We start from the raw sequence: 22,241 nt of genomic DNA, 5'->3' as shown, positions 1-22,241 counted from the left end.
TGACACATCCCTTTAAGTACCGGACCCGGTACCGAGTACCCCACGGCCCTGGTGGGTGTTTCATTTGCACCTCTTCACACCCACACATGGGTATATGCTTCCTGATTATAGCTATTTGCTGTTGTTCTCCTCCTTCTCCTCATCCTCCACCACTATATCACCAGGGTGACCATGGTCCATGATGCAACATCCACATAGCTTTTTTAAAGAGTGTTTATGATGCCTGTAAAAAAAAATTGGTATACAGTATGTTCATGTATACCCCCAAGGGGTAAATATTTTTCAGACAATACACTTAGTGCTTGGGCATTACAAGTCTAGGAGACCCGCTCCTTTCTAATGGGAACATTTTTTTATGAGGCCCTCCTCCATGTAAAAAACTAACTCAAAACGCATTGTGGGAACGAAGCCTATAGAAAAAAAAGCATCAAAAGTGCACAGTTCTACAGCTTCTTTAGGCTAGTTTCACACTAGCATTTTGAGGAGCTGCGGAGGGCTGCAGACTTCCTCCATGATGCCCCGCCCCCGGATGCACCTCTGCCGCTAGCTCCGCCTACTTCTGCATGTGACCTGCATGCGGCCTGTGTACCTATCTTTAACATTAGGTACGCAGGTCATGTGGCTGTATGCGGATGCTTCACAATGCGTCATTTTGACGATGCGGAGAAAAAAATAAATTGCAACGAGCTGTGTCCTACGCTGGTCACGGCATCGTCAAAACGATGCATGCGGAAGCATCCGCATACAGCCGCACGACCTGCGTACCTAATGTTAAAGATAGGTACGCAGGCCACATGCAGAAGTAGGCGGAGCTAGCGGTGGAGGTGTGGCCGAGGGCAGGGCTTCACGGAGTCCGCAGCCCCCCGCAGCTCCTCAAAATGCTAATGTGAAACCGGCCTTAGAAGCACAACGGCTAACAGTTTTCAAGAAATGACATCATATTTGCTTGCACAATTAAACGCAGCAGCATTTTGGTGCAGAAAAAAAATCAAAAATTTATTTAACATGTCCAAACAAAGTGGATGTCATACTGTGAACACTCCGCTCACTGTGCGTCTAAAGACGCTGTGGAACTGTGCAATTTTGGTGCATTTTTCCTCTATAAGTTTCTATGTCAAGCCTAAAAGAAACACATAAAAAATGTATGTTAAAAAAAAAAGCTGTTGTATTTTTAAATGTACTATCAAAACTTTTCTGTATAGTACTAAAGGACTACAAATGCTACAAGCATAATTTCAGTGAGAGCTGCTCATAGGATTGCTAAAGACAGAGGTGTATCTAGCCTTTCCTGCAGCCGGGGCAAAGGATCAGTTCAGTGACCCCCCCTCCCCTCCCCCATTTGAACATTAAGTCTATGGGGGCACAGATCTGGACAGTATGGGGGCACAGATCTGGACAGTATGGGGGCACAAATCTGGACAGTATGGGGTCACAAATCTGGACAGTATGGGGGCACAGATCAGGACAGTATGGGGGGCACAAAGCACAAATCTGGACATTATGGCCCATACTGTCAAGATTTGTGCCTCCATATGTCCATATTTGTGCCCCCATACTGTCCAGATTTGTGCCCCCTATGGGGGCACAGATCTGGACAGTATGGGGGCACAGACCTGGACATATGGGGGCACAAATCTGGACATATGGGGGCACAAATCTGGACAGTATGGGGGGCACAAATCTGGACATTATGGCCCATACTGTCCAGATCTGTGCCCCCATACTGTCTAGATCTGTGCCCCCATCACAGTCATCAGACTCAGACTCATTCTCACAACAGTGAGTGAGTGAGTCTGACAGTCTCGTCACATACCCAGTTTGCAACTTGCCCCTGCCCTAGCCACTGCTGAGCACTCCCTCCCCCTCCTCCTACAGTGTGAGTGACTACTACACACGAGCACACTCACTGCACGATGACACCCGAACCCCGAACGAACGAACCGAGTCTCAGTCACCGGCGCTGCGGCGCAACGAACGACCAACGAAGCAGCCTGCCTGTGTGATGTGTCACACGCTCAGTCAGACTGTGACGTCGGTCAGCCGCAGCTGCTGCTGGCGCTTCCCTGATGTGGAAGTGGCCCAGCAGTCAGTGCCTGAGCCTCTCAGCGGGTGTCAGGGGGCGGGGCGCAGCTGGCCAGGCGCTTAGACTGAGAAGGAAGGGGCTCCTTCCTTGAAGCAAGCGAACCTCCAGCGGACGGCGGGTACTGTCTGACTCACTGTACTAGCGCTGCGCAGCAGGCAGCACGCACAGGCACACGACACATTGCACGGGATTATCTCACTGCGGGGGGCGGGCCGCGGGCGGCAGAATGTGCCGGGCACCGACGAGAAGCCTGGCTTTTGACAGCTGCAATGCCGCATCACATCATCAATTCAGGCGGCCCCGCTAGCGCCCCCTGTCAGCTGCGCCCGGGACAAATGCCCCGCCTGCCCCCCCCCAGGATATGCCACTGGCTAAAGAGGCAAATCAGAACCCCCGCTTGACTGCAAAAGACCTTCAGAAATATTTAGCAGACTCTGGAGCTGTGGTACAGTATTCTACTGTTCAGAGAAACCAGCACAAATATGGCCTTCATGGGACAGTCATCAGAAGAACATCTCTCCTGGGTCCTCACCACAAAATTCATTGTCAGATGAATGCAGAAGAACTTCTAAACAAGCCTGATGCATTTTGGAAACAAGTCCTGGGGACCAATAAAATAGAACTCTTTGGCCACAATGATCAAAGTTATGTGCGAGAAAAAAGGGCACAGAATTTCAGGAAAATAACATCTCGTCAACCTTTAAGCATGGGGGTACATGAATCATGCTTTGTGGTTGTGTTGCAGCCAATGGCACGGGGAACATCTCCCAGTTAGAGGGAAGAATGGTTCAATGGAATTTCTTGATGCAAACATAACAGCATCTGTAAAAATGCTGAAGTTGAAAAGAGGATGGCTTCTACAAATGGATAATGATCCTAAACACATGTCAAAATCTACAATAGACTACCTTGCAAGCTGAAGATTTTACAATGTCCTTCACGGTCCCCTGATCTGAACATCATTGAAAATCTGTGGCTAGACTTCAAAATAGCAGTGCATGCAAGACGTTCCAGGTGTCACGAAGTGACTGTCTAAGCGTGACATGACCCAACAGGTGGTCGGTCACAAAGTGGCGAGACCCACAAGGGAACACCGGGGACACAATAACAATGGTGGGCCCTGCAATAGGAAACGGGGAAAAGGACACCTCCTGCACTCTCCTAAGGATGTGCCCTAATCTTCTTGATGTCCCTACACAGGCGCTTTCAACCTGTTGCCAAGCAGGATACCTTAGCCCTCGCTCGCCCTGCACCTATCCCTGGGTAGGGAAATGGCTAGTGAGAGAACTGGTCCCACCGCTGCACTAATAAAACACAAAGGGAAAGTTAAACCAGTGTTTCCCAAACTCCAGTCCTCACGGACCCCACGGGTCATGTTTTCAGGATTTCCATAGTGTTGCACAGGTGAGACAATTCCTGATGCCTTGATGATACTTCCACTACTTGCACAATACTAAGGAAATCCTGAAAACATGACCCGAGGGGTCCGTGAGGACTGGAGTTTGGGAAACACTGGTTTTGAAAAACAAGGTATAAGCAAACAACACTTAGCTTTCTATGCTGCAATGCACAGTACAGCAGAGTAATGCACCAGGTATAAATATTCAGCAGAAGAACCACTGCACTCTTCCACCTGCTCGGTTGATCTCCAGAAGGACCTGTATAACCAACAGTCAGCTGATGCATCAGGTGACCTTAAGAAGGATGGTGGGAGTGGTTACCACTAGTGTTCGGACATTTAGTTTTCATCGCAGCAGCTGAATGATTTACAGCTACTAGCCAGGCTGAGTACATGTGGGGGTTGCCTGGTTGCTAGGTAAATCACTCAGCTGCGGCGATGAAAACTTAATCTCCGAACACTAACAAATACTCGGAAATCACCGAACCGTGCTCGGGAAGGCCAGAGCAACGATTATACTCGCTCATCACTAGTTACCACCAACATCAGCGGACCCAGAAGCAATGCAATGCAATGCAATAACACCAGCGGCCACTGGGGGGAAACTGCATTAACCCCCGATGACCAGAAAGGAAAAAAGGTTTTAATCAAAGGAAAACTGTTATGGACCTGGTGGTTAGGAGCACCAGGAATGACCTGATGGTTAAACTGGAAATCGGGACAAGCTCTGGGGAGTGGGAGCTCTGCTGACCGCAAACCCTGATCCTACCACAAACACTAGAAATAGCCGTGGAGCGTACCTAACTCTCCCTAGATGCCTCTTCACAGCCTAAGAGCTAACTACCCCTAAAGATAGGAAATAAAGCCTTACCTTGCCTCAGAGAAATTCTCCAAAGGAAAAGGCAGCCCCCCCACAAATATTGACTGTGAATTAAGAGGAAAGTCACAAACACAGGAATGAAACAGGTTTCAGCAAAGGAGGCCAGTCTTCACTAAATAGACAGAGGATAGGAAAGGGAGTTCCTGAGGGAGGAAAGGGAGTTGTTGCGGTCAGCATAAAAAAACTACAAAAACCACGCAGAGTGTGCAAAAAACCTCCACACCGACTCACGGCGTGGAGGTGCCACTCTGCACCCCCAGAGCTTCCAGCTAGCAAGGCAATGTCATGATAGCAAGCTGGACAGAAATTAGCAAGTAGTAAGAAATATATTCAGTAAGCAAAGAACCACAAAAGAACTAGCAGGGACTTAGCTTCTGCTGGAGTAGACAGGTCATCAGAAGGATCCAAGAGAGATCTGAACCAGTACTGAAACATTGACAGCAGGCATGAAGTAATGATCTGAGTGGAGTTAAATAGAGAAGCCAGCCTAGAAATAAACGAGGGCAGCTGGGAAAGCCAACCTCAAGGATCAGCAGTACCACTCAAAGCCACCAGAGGGAGTCCAAGGACAGAACTCACCGAAGTACCATTCATGACCACAGGAGGGGGTCCGAGAACGAAATTCACAACAGTACCCCCCCCCTTGAGGAAGGGTCACCGAACCCTCACCAGGGCCCCCAGGCCGATCAGGATGAGCCAAATGAAAGGCACAAACTAAATCTGCAGCATGGACATCGGAGGCAGCAACCCAGGAATTATCCTCCTGACCATAGCCCTTCCATTTGACCAGGTACTGAAGTTTCCGTCTGGAAAAACGAGAATCCAAAATCTTCTCTACCACATACTCCAACTCCCCCTCGACCAACACCGGAGCAGGAGGGTCAACGGAGGGAAAAACGACCTATGGAACACATTATGGATGGCAAAAGAAGCTGGGAGGGCCAAACGAAATGACACAGGATTGAGAATTTCAGAAATCTTATAAGCACCAATGAAACGAGGCTTAAACTTAGGAGAGGAAACCTTCATAGGAACATAACGAGACGTGTTGTGAATTTGGATTCTGGGCTCCCCCGGTGGCTACTGGTGGAATTGAACTGGTGTCTTCATCTTCTCTGTTCACCTGTTTCCATCAAGATGTGGGAGTCGCTATATAACCTTGCTGCTCTGTTAATTGCTTGCCGGTCAACAATGTTATCAGAAGCCTCTCTGTGCTTGTTCCTGCTCCTAGACAACTACTAGATAAGTTGGACTCTTGTCCATGTTTGTTTTTGCATTTTTGTTCCAGTTCACAGCTGTAGTTTCGTTACTGTGTCTGGAAAGCTCTTGTGAACAGGAATTGCCACTCTGGTGTTATGAGTTAATGCCAGAGTTTTAAAGTAATTTCTGGATGGTGTTTTGATAGAGTTTTTAGCTGACCATGAAAGTGTCCTTTCTGTCTTCTGCTATGTAGTAAGTGGACCTCAAATTTGCTAAACCTATTTTCATACTACGTTTGTTATTTCATCTTGATTCACCGCCAATACATGTGGGGGGCCTCTGTCTCCTTTCGGGGTATTTCTCTAGAGGTGAGCTAGGACTAATATTTTCCTCTGCTAGCTTTATTTAGTCCTCCGGCTGGTGCTGGGCATCTAGAATCAACGTAGGCATGCTACCCGGCCACTGCTAGTTGTGCGTTAGGTTTAGTTCATGGTCAGCTCAGTTTCCATCTTCCAAGAGCTAGTTCCTATATATGCTGATGCTATGATCTCTTGCCATTGAGATCATGACAGTTTGACCGGCCCACTAAAGGGTTAAAATCCTTGGCTGAGAAAGGAGAGAAATAAGTAGTCTGCTGAAATTTTTTTTTTTTCTCTCCTTTGAATGGCTCTGTGTTCACCTGTTTGCAATGGATCTTCAGAGTGTAACTGCAGGTTTGAATAATCTCGCCACGAAGGTACAAAATTTGCAAGATTTTGTTTGTCATGCACCTGTATCTGAGCCGAGAATTCCTTTGCCGGAATTTTTCTCGGGGAATAGATCTGGGTTTCAGAATTTTCGAAATAATTGCAAATTATTTTTGTCCCTGAAATCTCGCTCTGCCGGAGATCCTGCACAGCAGGTCAGGATTGTGATTTCCTTGCTCCGGGGCGACCCTCAAGACTGGGCTTTTTCATTGACACCAGGGGATCCTGCGTTGCTCAATGTGGATGCGTTTTTTCTGGCCTTGGGGTTGCTTTATGACGAACCTCATTTGGAGCTTCAGGCAGAAAAAACTTTGATGTCCCTATCTCAGGGGCAAGATGAAGCGGAAATTTACTGCCAAAGATTCCGTAAATGGTCTGTGCTTACTCAGTGGAATGAGTGCGCCCTGGCGGCGACTTTCAGAGAGGGTCTCTCTGATGCCATTAAGGATGTTATGGTGGGGTTCCCTGTGCCTGCGGGTCTGAATGAGTCCATGACAATGGCTATTCAGATCGATAGGCGTTTGCGGGAGCGCAAACCAGTGCACCATCTGGCGGTGTCCACTGAGAAATCGCCAGAGAGTATGCAGTGTGATAGAATTCTGTCCCGAAGCGAGCGGCAGAATTTTAGACGGAAAAATGGGTTGTGTTTCTATTGTGGTGATTCTACTCATGTTATATCAGCATGCTCTAAGCGTACTAAGAAGCTTGATAAGTCTGTTTCCATTTGCACCTTACCGTCTAAGTTTATTCTATCTGTGACCCTGATTTGCTCTTTGTCATCTATTACCACGGACGCCTATGTCGACTCTGGCGCCGCTTTGAGTCTTATGGATTGGTCCTTTGCCAAACGCTGTGGGTATGATTTAGAGCCTTTGGAGACTCCTATTCCTCTGAAGGGGATTGACTCCACCCCATTGGCTAATAATAAACCACAATACTGGACACAAGTAACTATGCGTATTAATCCGGATCACCAGGAGATTATTCGCTTTCTGGTGCTGTATAATCTACATGATGATTTGGTGTTAGGATTGCCTTGGCTGCAATCTCACAACCCAGTCCTCGACTGGAAAGCTATGTCTGTGTTGAGCTGGGGATGTAAGGGGGCTCATGGGGATGTACCTGTGGTTTCCATTTCATCATCTATTCCCTCTGAAATTCCTGAGTTCCTGTCTGACTATCGTGACGTCTTTGAAGAATCCAAGCTTGGTTCGTTACCTCCGCACCGAGAGTGCGATTGTGCCATAGATTTAATCCCGGGTAGTAAATACCCAAAGGGTCGTTTATTTAATCTGTCTGTGCCTGAACATGCTGCTATGCGTGAATATATAAAGGAGTCCTTGGAAAAGGGACATATTCGTCCATCGTCATCTCCCTTAGGAGCCGGTTTTTTCTTTGTGTCAAAAAAAGACGGCTCTTTGAGACCATGTATTGATTATCGGCTTTTGAATAAAATCACTGTTAAATATCAATACCCATTGCCGTTGCTGACTGATTTGTTTGCTCGCATAAAGGGGGCCAAGTGGTTCTCTAAGATTGACCTTCGTGGGGCGTATAATTTGGTGCGAATCAGGCAGGGGGATGAGTGGAAAACCGCATTTAATACGCCCGAGGGCCACTTTGAGTATTTAGTGATGCCTTTTGGTCTTTCAAATGCTCCGTCAGTTTTCCAGTCCTTTATGCATGATATTTTTCGCGATTATTTGGATAAATTTATGATTGTGTATCTGGATGATATTCTGATTTTTTCGGATGACTGGGACTCTCATGTCCAGCAAGTCAGGAGGGTTTTTCAGGTTTTGCGGTCTAATTCTTTGTGTGTGAAGGGTTCTAAGTGTGTTTTTGGGGTACAGAGGATTTCCTTTTTGGGATATATTTTTTCCCCCTCTTCCATTGAAATGGATCCTGTCAAGGTTCAAGCTATTTGTGATTGGACGCAGCCCTCTTCTCTTAAGAGTCTTCAGAAATTTTTGGGCTTTGCTAACTTTTATCGTCGATTTATTGCTGGTTTTTCGGATATTGCTAAGCCATTGACCGATTTGACTAAGAAGGGTGCTGATGTTGCTGATTGGTCCCCTGATGCTGTGGAGGCCTTTCGGGAGCTTAAGCGCCGTTTTTCCTCTGCCCCTGTGTTGCGTCAGCCTGATGTTGCTCTACCTTTTCAGGTTGAGGTCGACGCTTCTGAGATCGGAGCTGGGGCAGTGTTGTCGCAGAAAAGTTCTGACTGCTCCGTGATGAGGCCTTGTGCCTTCTTTTCCCGTAAATTTTCGCCCGCTGAGCGGAATTATGATGTTGGGAATCGGGAGCTTTTGGCCATGAAGTGGGCTTTTGAGGAGTGGCGCCATTGGCTTGAGGGGGCCAGACATCAGGTGGTGGTATTGACTGACCACAAAAATTTGGTTTATCTTGAGACCGCCAGGCGCCTGAATCCTAGACAGGCGCGCTGGTCATTATTTTTCTCTCGGTTTAATTTTGTGGTGTCATACCTACCGGGTTCTAAGAATGTTAAGGCGGATGCCCTTTCTAGGAGTTTTGAGCCTGACTCGCCTGGTAACTCTGAGCCCACAGGTATCCTTAAGGATGGAGTGGTATTGTCAGCCGTTTCTCCAGACCTGCGGCGGGCCTTGCAGGAGTTTCAGGCGGATAGACCTGATCGTTGCCCACCTGATAAACTGTTTGTTCCTGATGATTGGACCAGTAGAGTCATCTCTGAGGTTCATTCTTCTGCGTTGGCAGGTCATCCTGGCATTTTTGGTACCAGGGATTTGGTGGCAAGGTCCTTCTGGTGGCCTTCCCTGTCACGAGATGTGCGAGGCTTTGTGCAGTCTTGTGACGTTTGTGCTCGGGCCAAGCCTTGTTGTTCTCGGGCTAGTGGATTGTTGTTGCCCTTGCCTATTCCTAAGAGGCCTTGGACGCACATCTCGATGGATTTTATTTCAGATCTGCCTGTTTCTCAGAAGATGTCTGTCATCTGGGTGGTGTGTGACCGTTTCTCTAAGATGGTCCATTTGGTTCCTCTGCCCAAGTTGCCTTCTTCTTCCGAGTTGGTTCCTCTGTTTTTTCAAAATGTTGTTCGTTTGCATGGTATTCCTGAGAATATCGTTTCTGACAGAGGGACCCAATTCGTGTCTAGATTTTGGCGGGCATTCTGTGCTAGGATGGGCATAGATTTATCTTTTTCGTCCGCTTTCCATCCTCAGACGAATGGCCAGACTGAGCGGATTAATCAGACCCTGGAGACATATCTGAGGTGTTTTGTGTCTGCTGACCAGGATGATTGGGTTGCTTTTTTGCCATTGGCGGAGTTCGCTCTCAATAATCGGGCCAGCTCTGCCACTTTGGTGTCCCCGTTTTTCTGTAATTCGGGGTTTCATCCTCGATTTTCCTCTGGTCAGGTGGAATCTTCGGATTGTCCTGGAGTGGATGCTGTGGTGGAGAGATTGCATCAGATCTGGGGGCAGGTGGTGGACAATTTGAGGTTGTCCCAGGAGAAGACTCAGCTTTTTGCTAACCGCCGTCGTCGTGTTGGTCCTCGTCTTCGTGTTGGGGACTTGGTGTGGTTGTCTTCTCGTTTTGTCCCTATGAGGGTCTCTTCTCCTAAGTTTAAGCCTCGGTTCATCGGCCCGTATAAGATATTGGAGATTCTTAACCCTGTTTCCTTCCGTTTGGACCTCCCTGCATCCTTTTCTATTCATAACGTTTTTCATCGGTCATTATTGCGCAGGTATGAGGTACCGGTTGTGCCTTCCGTTGAGCCTCCTGCTCCGGTGTTGGTTGAGGGTGAGTTGGAGTACGTTGTGGAGAAAATCTTGGACTCTCGTGTTTCCAGACGGAGACTCCAGTATCTGGTCAAGTGGAAGGGATACGGCCAGGAGGATAATTCTTGGGTGAATGCATCTGATGTTCATGCCTCTGATCTGGTTCGTGCCTTTCATAGGGCCCATCCTGATCGCCCTGGTGGTTCTGGTGAGGGTTCGGTGCCCCCTCCTTGAGGGGGGGGTACTGTTGTGAATTTGGATTCTGGGCTCCCCCGGTGGCTACTGGTGGAATTGAACTGGTGTCTTCATCTTCTCTGTTCACCTGTTTCCATCAAGATGTGGGAGTCGCTATATAACCTTGCTGCTCTGTTAATTGCTTGCCGGTCAACAATGTTATCAGAAGCCTCTCTGTGCTTGTTCCTGCTCCTAGACAACTACTAGATAAGTTGGACTCTTGTCCATGTTTGTTTTTGCATTTTTGTTCCAGTTCACAGCTGTAGTTTCGTTACTGTGTCTGGAAAGCTCTTGTGAACAGGAATTGCCACTCTGGTGTTATGAGTTAATGCCAGAGTTTTAAAGTAATTTCTGGATGGTGTTTTGATAGAGTTTTTAGCTGACCATGAAAGTGTCCTTTCTGTCTTCTGCTATGTAGTAAGTGGACCTCAAATTTGCTAAACCTATTTTCATACTACGTTTGTTATTTCATCTTGATTCACCGCCAATACATGTGGGGGGCCTCTGTCTCCTTTCGGGGTATTTCTCTAGAGGTGAGCTAGGACTAATATTTTCCTCTGCTAGCTTTATTTAGTCCTCCGGCTGGTGCTGGGCATCTAGAATCAACGTAGGCATGCTACCCGGCCACTGCTAGTTGTGCGTTAGGTTTAGTTCATGGTCAGCTCAGTTTCCATCTTCCAAGAGCTAGTTCCTATATATGCTGATGCTATGATCTCTTGCCATTGAGATCATGACAGAGACGACAACCAAACCAAATCCCCAACACGAAGTCGGGGACCAACACGGCGACGGCGGTTAGCGAAACGTTGAGCTTTCTCCTGAGACAATGTCAAATTGTCCACTACATGAGTCCAAATTTGCTGCAACCTGTCCACCATAGAATCCACACCAGGACAGTCCGAAGGCTCAACCTGCCCTGAAGAAAAACGAGGATGAAAACCAGAATTGCAAAAAAAAGGCGAAACCAAAGTAGCCGAACTGGCCCGATTATTAAGGGTGAACTCAGCCAATGGCAAGAAGGTCACCCAATCATCCTGATCAGCAGAAACAAAGCATCTCAGATAGGTTTCCAAGGTCTGATTGGTTCGTTCGGTTTGGCCATTTGTCTGAGGATGGAAAGCCGAAGAAAAAGACAAATCAATGCCCATCTTAGCACAAAAGGACCGCCAAAACCTCGAAACAAACTGGGAACCTCTGTCTGACACAATGTTCTCCGGAATGCCATGCAAACGAACCACATGCTGGAAAAATAACGGAACCAAATCAGAGGAGGAAGGCAATTTAGGCAAGGGTACCAAATGGACCATCTTAGAGAAGCGATCACAAACCAGCCAGATGACAGACATCCTTTGAGAGACAGGAAGATCTGAAATAAAATCCATGGAAACATGCGTCCAGGGCCTTTTCGGGACCGGCAAGGGCAAAAGTAACCCACTGGCACGAGAACAACAGGGCTTAGCCCGAACACAAGTCCCACAGGACTGAACGAAAGAACGCACATCCCGTGACAAGGAAGGCCACCAAAAGGACCTAGCCACCAAATCTCTGGTACCAAAAGTCCCAGGATGACCAGCCAACACCGAACAATGAACCTCAGAGATAACTCTGCTAGTCCATCTATCAGGGACAAACAGTTTCTCCGCTGGACAACGGTCAGGTCTATCCGCCTGAAACTCCTGCAGCACCCGCCGCAAATCAGGGGAGATCGCAGACAGAATCACCCCCTCTTTGAGAATACCAGCCGGCTCAGGGATTCCCGGAGAATCAGGCACAAAACTCCTTGAAAGGGCATCAGCCTTCACATTCTTAGAACCCGGAAGGTACGAAACCACAAAATCGAAACGGGAGAAAAACAGCGACTATCGAGCCTGTCTAGGATTTAACCGCTTGGCAGACTCGAGATAAGTCAGATTCTTGTGATCCGTTAAGACCACCACGCGATGTTTGGCTCCCTCAAGCCAATATCGCCACTCCTCGAATGCCCACTTCATAGCCAACAATTCCCGATTGCCAACATCATAATTACGCTCAGCAGGCGAAAACTTTCTAGAAAAGAAGGCACATGGCTTCATCACAGAGCCATCAGAACTTCTTTGAGACAAAACAGCCCCTGCTCCAATCTCAGAGGCATCAACCTCAACCTGAAAAGGGAGCGAAACATCTGGCTGACAGAACACAGGGGCCGAAGAGAAACGACGTTTCAACTCCTGAAAAGCCTCGACGGCCGTAGAGGACCAATTCACGACATCAGCACCTTTCTTGGTCAAATCAGTTAACGGTTTAACAACACTAGAAAAATTAGCGATGAAGCGACGGTAAAAATTAGCAAAACCCAGGAATTTCTGAAGGCTCTTCACAGATGTAGGCTGAGTCCAATCATAAATGGCCTGAACTTTAACAGGATCCATCTCGATAGTAGAAGGGGAAAAAATGAAGCCCAAAAAGGAAACCTTCTGAACTCCGAAGAGACATTTAGACCCCTTCACAAACAAGGAATTAGCACGAAGGACCTGGAACACCATTCTGACCTGCTTCACATGAGACTCCCAATCATCCAAAAAGACCAAAATATCATCCAGATATACAATCATGAATCTATCCAGATACTTTCGGAAGATGTCATGCATAAAGGACTGAAACACAGATGGAGCATTAGAAAGTCCGAATGGCATCACCAGGTACTCAAAATGGCCCTCGGGCGTATTAAATGCTGTTTTCCATTCATCGCCCTGTTTAATATGCACAAGGTTATACGCCCCTCGAAGATCTATCTTGGTGAACCAACTAGCCCCCTTAATCCGAGCAAACAAATCAGACAGTAGAGGCAAAGGGTACTGAAATTTGACCGTGATTTTATTGAGAAGGCGGTAATCTATACAGGGTCTCAGAGAACCATCCTTCTTGGCCACAAAAAAGAACCCTGCTCCCAACGGTGATGACGACGGGCGAATATGCCCTTTCTCCAAGGACTCCTTTATATAACTCCGCATAGCGACGTGTTCTGGCACAGATAAATTGAAAAGTCGGCCCTTAGGAAACTTACTACCAGGAATCAAATTGATAGCACAATCACAATCCCTATGAGGAGGTAGGGCACTGGATTTGGGCTCATCAAATACATCCCGGTAATCCGACAAAAAGTCAGGGACTTCAGAAGGAGTGGAAGAAGAAATTGACAACAACGGAACCTCACCATGTACCCCTTGGCAACCCCAACTAGACACAGACATTGATTTCCAATCCAATACTGGATTATGAACCTGTAGCCATGGCAAACCCAACACGACCACATCATGCAAATTATGCAACACCAAAAAGCGAATATCTTCCTGATGCGCAGGAGCCATGCACATGGTCAACTGAGTCCAATACTGAGGTTTATTCTTGGCCAAAGGCGTAGCATCAATTCCCCTTAATGGAATAGGATACTGCAAGGGCTCCAAGAAAAAACCACAGCGCCTGGCAAACTCCAAGTCCATCAAATTCAGAGCAGCGCCCGAATCCACAAATGCCATAACAGAATAGGATGACAAAGAACAAATCAGAGTGACGGACAAAAGAAATTTAGGCTGTACAGTACCAATGGTGACAGACCTAGCGAACCACTTAGTGTGCTTAGGACAATCAGAGATAGCATGAGTGGAGTCACCACAGTAAAAACACAGCCCATTCTGGCGTCTGTGTTTTCGCCGTTCAGCTCTGGTCAAAGTCCTATCACATTGCATAGGCTCAAGCCTCTGCTCAGAGGACACCGCCAGATGGTGCACAACTTTGTGCTCACGCAAGCGCCGATCGATCTGAATGGCCAAGGACATTGATTCATTCAGACCAGCAGGCGTGGGGAATCCCACCATAACATCCTTAAGGGCTTCAGAAAGACCCTTTCTGAAAATTGCAGCCAGGGCACACTCATTCCATTGAGTAAGCACAGACCACTTTCTAAACTTCTGGCAAAACACCTCCGCTTCATCCTGACCCTGACACAAAGCCAGCAAGATTTTCTCTGCCTGATCCACAGAATTAGGTTCGTCATAAAGTAATCCAAGCGCCAGAAAAAATGCATCTACATTAAGCAGTGCAGGATCTCCTGGCGCAAGGGAGAATGCCCAGTCTTGAGGGTCGCCACGTAACAAAGAAATAATGATTTTTACTTGCTGAATGGGGTCACCAGAGGAGCGGGGTTTCAAAGCAAAAAACAGTCTACAATTATTTTTGAAATTCAGAAACTTAGATCTATCCCCAGAAAACAAATCAGGAATTGGAATTCTAGGCTCTAACATCGGATTCTGAACTACATAATCTTGAATGCTTTGTACCCTTGCAGTGAGTTGATCCATACAAGAGGACAGACCTTGAATATCCATGTCTACACCTGAGTCCTGAACCACCCAGAGGTTAAGGGGAAAAGAAAGACTAAACACACTGCAGAGAAAAAAAAATGGTCTCAGAACTTCTCTTATCCCTCTTTTGAGATGCATTAACACTTTGTGGGCCTGCTGTACTGTTATGGACCTGGTGGTTAGGAGCACCAGGAATGACCTGATGGTTAAACTGGAAATCGGGACAAGCTCTGGGGAGTGGGAGCTCTGCTGACCGCAAACCCTGATCCTACCACAAACACTAGAAATAGCCGTGGAGCGTACCTAACTCTCCCTAGATGCCTCTTCACAGCCTAAGAGCTAACTACCCCTAAAGATAGGAAATAAAGCCTTACCTTGCCTCAGAGAAATTCCCCAAAGGAAAAGGCAGCCCCCCCACAAATATTGACTGTGAATTAAGAGGAAAGTCACAAACACAGGAATGAAACAGGTTTCAGCAAAGGAGGCCAGTCTTCACTAAATAGACAGAGGATAGGAAAGGGAACTATGCGGTCAGCATAAAAAAACTACAAAAACCACGCAGAGTGTGCAAAAAACCTCCACACCGACTCACGGCGTGGAGGTGCCACTCTGCACCCCCAGAGCTTCCAGCTAGCAAGGCAATGTCATGATAGCAAGCTGGACAGAAATTAGCAAGTACTAAGAAATATATTCAGTAAGTAAAGAACCACAAAAGAACTAGCAGGGACTTAGCTTCTGCTGGAGTAGACAGGTCATCAGAAGGATCCAAGAGAAATCTGAACCAGTACTGAAACATTGACAGCAGGCATGAAGTAACGATCTGAGTGGAGTTAAATAGAGAAGCCAGCCTAGAAATAAACGAGGGCAGCTGGGAAAGCCAACCTCAAGGATCAGCAGTACCACTCAAAGCCACCAGAGGGAGTCCAAGGACAGAACTCACCGAAGTACCATTCATGACCACAGGAGGGGGTCCGAGAATGGAATTCACAACAGAAAACCACATCTGCCACAGATCCAAACATGGATCGTGACAGTACCCCCCTTCCAATGAGGGGCCACTGGACACAACACCGGACCTCACCAGATAACAACCTTCGATGAGGACGCCTCGATCCACCAGAGTTCACCTCGGCAGACACCTGACTCAGGTTTATGGCAATCGCGGCCTGATGAAAATGCCAACAACGTAGGCTCAGGAGGCACCACAAATATCCAGAGCGCCGACCTGGGGAATGAGTTGTGTACATGCATAACTGAGGGTAACTCCAACTGAAAAGTCCCCGGGCTGAGAATGGCCGACACTCGATATGGCCCAATCACTCTGGAACTCCAGGTCCCAGTAGCACACTTCCACCTGATGTTTTTGGTGGACAACCATACACACTCATTCACACACAGGTCCGGACCTGAACGTTTATTTTCACACATACGTCTACCACAAGACGTTGAATTCTTTGATGAATTGACAACAGAGGTGTCCCCCTGTGACACCACACTCACACCCCCAAGCTCAGAGGGAACAACCACCCTCCCCTGACCCCTCCTCCTAAGGGGACTACGACACTCAGGGTTAGCATGTGGTGAGGTTTGAGTCTTGCTCCTACTCCCTGGCAGCACCTCTGCTGCCCCCACTGGAGAAGAAGGGGTAGGTTGTAGAAGGATGGCAGACGAAGTTGCCCCTGGACAGCAGCCCTCACAAGACTGATCCCAGCTGATCACTTCCCTTGACCGCCAATCTATGACCAGGTTGTGTTTTTAAACCAAGGGAGTCCTAAAACAATGGGTGTTGGCATTCCCCCCAAGACATAGCACGACAGGGACTCCTCATGACAAGTCCCTATACGCAAGTGTATATCATCCACGACTTGGGTCACCAACCCCTGGCTGAGTGGTATGGAGTCAATGGCCTGGACGCTTAGGGGTTTAGTTAATGTCCTACACCTCAAACCATGGGTCTTGACAAAAAGAGCATCCACCAGATTAACACCTGCTCCTCTGTCCACAAGCACCGAAATATACTCAGTTACCCCACCAACCACTACTTCAGTTGACAGGATACACTGAGAAGAAATGGAGGAAATATACACTCCCTGGTCGCCTCCCTCCACACAACCAGGGGGACACGGCTTTTTAGGTGGTACAGGTATTTTGGTGTGAGCTGGGCAGACACCGATAAAATGACCAGTCTGCCCACAGTAAAAACATGCCCCCACACCACAGCGAACCGCAGGCAACCCCGTTTGGGAAACCACTCCTCCCACCTGCATGGGTTTGTCTGCCTGCTCAGGTGTGTCACCTTCCCTAGCGGACTACCGGGGGCACATTTGGTGTATGTCTCTCCCTCAAGCGCCTATCTACCCGGTTGGCAAGGAACATGGCGGCCTCCAACAACCTGGGGGTGGCGTACTGCACCAGAGTATCTTGCAACCTTGGGGACAAACACCTGCACAAAATGGCTCCTAAGGGCAGGGTCATTCCACTGTGTATATGTGGCCCACCTCCTGAACTCTGAACAATACTCCTCAGCTGGCCGGCCCCCCTGCTTGATCTTACAGAGCCAGGATTCCGCCAGAGTGATGCCATCAGGATCACCATACACCAGCGCAAGAGCCGTAAAAATCTTGTCCACCGACCGTAGTGATGGAAAACCAGTTGGCAGGGAGAAGGCCCAGGAATGGGGATCACCCTTAAGAAGGGAAACAATGATTCCCACCTGTTGTTCCTCACTCCCTGATGAACGAGGGCGGAGCCTGAAGTATAGCTTACAGGCCTCCTTAAAAAACAAAAATGTATCTCTCCCCCAAGAGAACTTGTCAGGGAGAGATATCTTGGGTTCGGGTTGAGTCTGTACCTGAGCCGAGGCCCAGAACCCCTACAATTGCTGCAGCTGTTGCACCACCTCACCACGCAGCACCTCAAACTTGATGATGGTCTGAAGCACTTGGTCAAAGGCCTGCATTTGAGCCATGGCTCACCAGAAGAAATGGGACGGTTGGCTATAATGTCACAAAGTGACTGTCCAAGCATGACACGACCCAACGGGTGGTCGATCACAAAACGACGAGATTCACAAGGGAACACCGGTGACAGAATAACAACAGTGGGCCCTGAAATAGGGAACAGGGAAATGGACACCTCCTGCACTCTTCTAAGGATGTGCCCTAATCTTCCTGACGTCCCTATACAGGTTCTTTCAACCTGTTGACAAGCAGGATACCTTAGCCCTCGCTCGCCCTGCACCTATTTCTGGGTAGGGAATTGGCTAGTGAGAGCACTGGTCCCACCGCTGCACTAATAAAACACAAAGGGAAAGTTTAGACAAACAAGGTATAAGCAAACAACACTTTGCTTTCTCTGCTGCAATGCACAGTACAGCAGAGTAATGCACCAGGAATGAATATTCAGCAGAAGAACCACTGCACTCAGAAAACTGTTTCCACCTGCTTTGTTGATCTCCAGAAGGACCTGTATAACCAACAGTCAGCTGATGCATCAGGTGACCTTAAGAAGGATGGTGGGAGTGGTTACCACCAACATCAGCTTACCCAGAAGCAATGCAATGCAATAACACCAGCGGCCACCCGGGGGAAACTGAATTAACCCCCAATGACCAGAAAGGAAAAAAAGGTTTTAATCAAAGGAAAACCAAATCTGCCACAGATCCAAACATGGATCGTGACACCAGGAATATCACAGAGCTTGAGGAATTTTCCAAGGAAGAATGAATGAAAATCCCTCAAACAGTAATTGAAAAAATCTTGTCTGGCTACAAAAAGTGTTTACAAGCTGTGATACTTTCAAAAGATGATGTAACTACATACTATCCATGCAGGGTGCCCAAACTTTTGCATTGGCCCATTTTTCTTTTAGTAATTTTTAAAATGTAAAAGTTGAAAATATGTATATATTTTTTTCATTAAAATACAAAGGAAATTCATTTTGAACTTTAGGTCTTTTAGAGAACATTTCATCTTCAACTTGTTTAACTGTTCACAGTAACAGTCATTTTGACTAGGGGTGCCCAAACATGTCACTGTATGTTTGTTATTTGCTGATTTGAGATGTTTATTATTTTTGTGAAAGGTATTTTAAAAATGACATTAGTGTTTTCCATTTTTTTTTAGTAATTTTAATCTGAGTGCTCCTTCCATTGACAGAGCAGCTGCTATTCTTCTGCTCTGTGGGCGGTGTGACTACCTATGTCATGCTGAGTGACAGGTAGCTCCCTGCAGCCTAACTGGCTGTCAATAAGCATGATGACCATAGTCACGCCCAGAGCAGCGCAGAAGATGAACAGTTGCTTTCATGACGTAAAGTGGCAGAATCTCCAGCAGGAACAATCCGTGACCGTTCTGAGCAGGCGCCAGGTACAGCAGGCGGGCAGTGTGTAAATACCTGCATGTCAGTTCTTAAACCCATAGTGAAAAAAATAAAATAATCCCAGAAAGCCCCATTAATGCTGGACACCATGATATCAAAGACATTGCTTTCTGAGAAGCACAATAATGCTCAGCAACTAATAATAGAAATAATAGAAACATTAGATAGTTTCAATTGGTTCAACAAGTAAAATATACTCCACTTGGAAAGCTTATATTGCAGAGCACTTGTAACTAAAGCTGATCATACACTTTACACAATGTTTGGTAAACAGCTATTCCTTTCGACCTACCCATTCATATGAGCTGAGCATGCATGGGTTTGAATGGGAGGAACATCTGTTGCAGTAGCTTGTTACAAGAATAAAGTGATTTATCATATTAAAATCCAACTAGCTTAGGAGGTAAGTCAGAATGCCCCTATGCACATAAAACTTCAGTGCATTAGTTTTAGAATACAGTTTTAGCATGGAATCACTTGGCTAAGTAGAAGAGCATGATGTAGTATTATACAATACATTAGGACATTATTTTCTATGTGCTGAATCAATTACTCAACGTAGTTTTACTTTCCAGGATTTTTTCCACCTACTAATATTACTTTCCAAATAAATTTTTTGTCCCCTAATTCAAAAACTTACCCTTCCACTACTTCAAATGGAGGCAACTCTTCAAGTTCCTTCTTCTTGGAGCCCTCTTCTTCTGGGGCCTCTGAATTATCCTTGGGTACCTCATTATTGTTATTATTAGGCTCAGATTTGTTATTTCTTTGGGCCATGATAAGGTTAAGGTTTTTATATATTACCAGAGAAAAAAAGGAAAAGAGAAAAGTATCATATGAGGTGCAATAGAAGAAGAGAGAAATTGAAGAGCTCGCTGTAAAGGATCAGAACCAGTGGTGAGCTGGCAGTGCACTTGGGTGGAGAACAGATTTATCTAGGTTCTAAATATGGCACTGGAGAGTGACAGTGACAGGGTGACCTCTCTGGAATGGACATCCCCCACTCTTTGACAGATATCTCTTTGCTGCCAGGAGACTGCAACTAATGACTAGAATGAAGCAGGTGAAAGCTGTGTCTTAATGTCATAGCTGTACTGACTGAAATAACAAAACCCTACTTGTTATTTCTGCACAGGTGGGACAGGTGTCTACAGCTTTGTAACATTTGATAGTCCTCTTTAACCAAAGACACAGTGCTGGCTACAGGAAACTATGCATGCTAAAAATGGTTTAAGTACAGTATATATATAAATATATATATATTTTGTATATCAAATATAGATATATATTTCAGCTGTTCATGGAATTAAAAGTAAAATATTATATTAATTAATAACTATCAATTATATAATACTAGATGGCAGCCCGATTCTAAAGAATCGGGAGTCTAGAATCCATATATACTTTATTTATTCAAATGTAAGAATAATACAATTAATAAATAATAGTAAGAAAGAACAAAAAATGGCTGCACTCACCAGCTCTTGACAATTCTTGACAGTACGGCACATTTCTGATTGGTCGCTCGCGGCAGGCGGCAACCAATCAGAAAAGTGCCGCGCACCACGAAGGCATATATCTTTGTCCACCCTGAGCGGGTGTAGGACGCTGGTGACGTCACTTATCTCCGGACATTATCTCCGGACAAAGCCACGGAAGTTGGCACAAATTGCTGGAAGTAGTATTCTAGGCAATTATATATTAGATTTTAATGTTATCAGTGTTTACCTTTGAACGTTTATATTGTATTGTCCTGTCAACAGCCATGTGTACGATTATCGGCCGAAAGCCTCTCTGGAACCAATAATCACCCCATGTAAAGGTATCTTTATAAGTTAAAGATTCAGAATACTATGACTTTTATCATATCCTGAACAGTCAAGTTTTTTATGAACCGTTAAGGTTTTCTGGTTGAAGTAAAAAAAACTCTGAGTGTTTACAGTTTGAAACCATAAAATGTTGAAAAATTATGTCATTCTTGAGTATATCACTCAATGGTGCTCATAAACATGTCAAATTTGATCTATAATATACTTTAATATACGTTACTTTAATATTTAATATACTTAAGAACAGGGCCCCAGACATCACACAGGGGGTCTGAAACACCGCACAGTGGTCCAAAATATCGCTGTGCTCTGCCTGGGGCCCCATATGCTGCCTGGGGCCCCTGTGCTCTGCCTGGGGCCCCATATGCTGCCTGGGGCCCCTGTGCTCTGCCTGGGGCCCCATGTTCTGCCTGGGGCCCCTGTGCTCTGCCTGGGGCCACTGTGCTCTGCCTGGGGCCACTGTGCTCTGCCTGGGGCCCCATGTTCTGCCTGGGGCTACTGTGCTCTGCCTGGGGCCCCATAAGCTGCCTGGGGCCCCTGTGCTCTGCCTGGGACCACTGTGCTCTGCCTGGGGCCCCATATGCTGCCTGGGGCCCCTGTGCTCTGCCTGGGGCCACTGTGCTCTGCCTGGGGCCCCATATGCTGCCTGGGGCCACTGTGCTCTGCCTGGGGCCCCATATGCTGCCTGGGGCCCCTGTGCTCTGCCTGGGGCCCCATATGCTGCCTGGGGCCCCTGTGCTCTGCCTGGGGCCCCTGTTCTCTGCCTGGGGACCCATGTTCTGCCTGGGGCCCCTGTGCTCTGCCTGGGGCCACTGTGCTCTGCCTGGGGCCCCATATGCTGCCTGGGGCCCCTGTGCTCTGCTTGGGGCCCCATATGCTGCCTGGGGCCCCTGTGCTCTGCCTGGGGCCCCTGTGCTCTGCCTGGGGCCCCTGTGCTCTGCCTGGGGCCCCATATGCTGCCTGGGGCCCCTGTGCTCTGCCTGGGGCCCCATATGCTGCCTGGGGCCACTGTGCTCTGCCTGGGGCCCCATAGGCTGCCTGGGGCCCCTGTGCTCTGCCTGGGACCACTGTGCTCTGCCTGGTGCCCCATATGCTGCCTGGGGCCCCTGTGCTCTGCCTGGGGCCACTGTGCTCTGCCTGGGGCCCCATATGCTGCCTGGGGCCCCTGTGCTCTGCCTGGGTGTAGGACACTGGTGACGTCACTTATCTCCGTACATTAGCTCCGGACATTAGCTCCGGACAATTATTTCCGGACATTAGCTCCGGACATTATCTCCGGACATTAACTCCGGACAAAGCCACGGAAGTTGGCACAAATTGCAGGAAGTAGTATTCTAGGCAATTATATATTAGATGGGCATTTCCTGAAGGAAATACATGGTGCTTGAACAG

General features: G+C 47.3%; 1 protein-coding gene across 1 annotated transcript in view; it reads right to left on the bottom strand.

Moving 5' to 3' along the window:
- The window catches only part of APOBEC2 (apolipoprotein B mRNA editing enzyme catalytic subunit 2), a 333,744-nt gene extending 313,787 nt beyond the window's left edge, over positions 1-19,957 (bottom strand). Inside the window, exon 1 of the mRNA XM_077295508.1 lies at positions 19,661-19,957. Coding sequence (XP_077151623.1) covers positions 19,661-19,797 — 137 coding nt within the window. The 5' untranslated portion in view covers positions 19,798-19,957. The remainder of the gene's footprint in view (positions 1-19,660) is intronic.
- Between the last annotated feature and the right edge of the window lie 2,284 nt (positions 19,958-22,241).

The sequence above is a fragment of the Ranitomeya variabilis genome, chromosome 3 (genome assembly GCF_051348905.1).
Source record: "Ranitomeya variabilis isolate aRanVar5 chromosome 3, aRanVar5.hap1, whole genome shotgun sequence".
In the NCBI taxonomy this organism is placed as follows: domain Eukaryota; kingdom Metazoa; phylum Chordata; class Amphibia; order Anura; family Dendrobatidae; genus Ranitomeya; species Ranitomeya variabilis.
The sequence above is the reverse complement of the archived record's forward strand: the minus strand, read 5'-3'. Positions and strand labels throughout refer to the sequence as shown.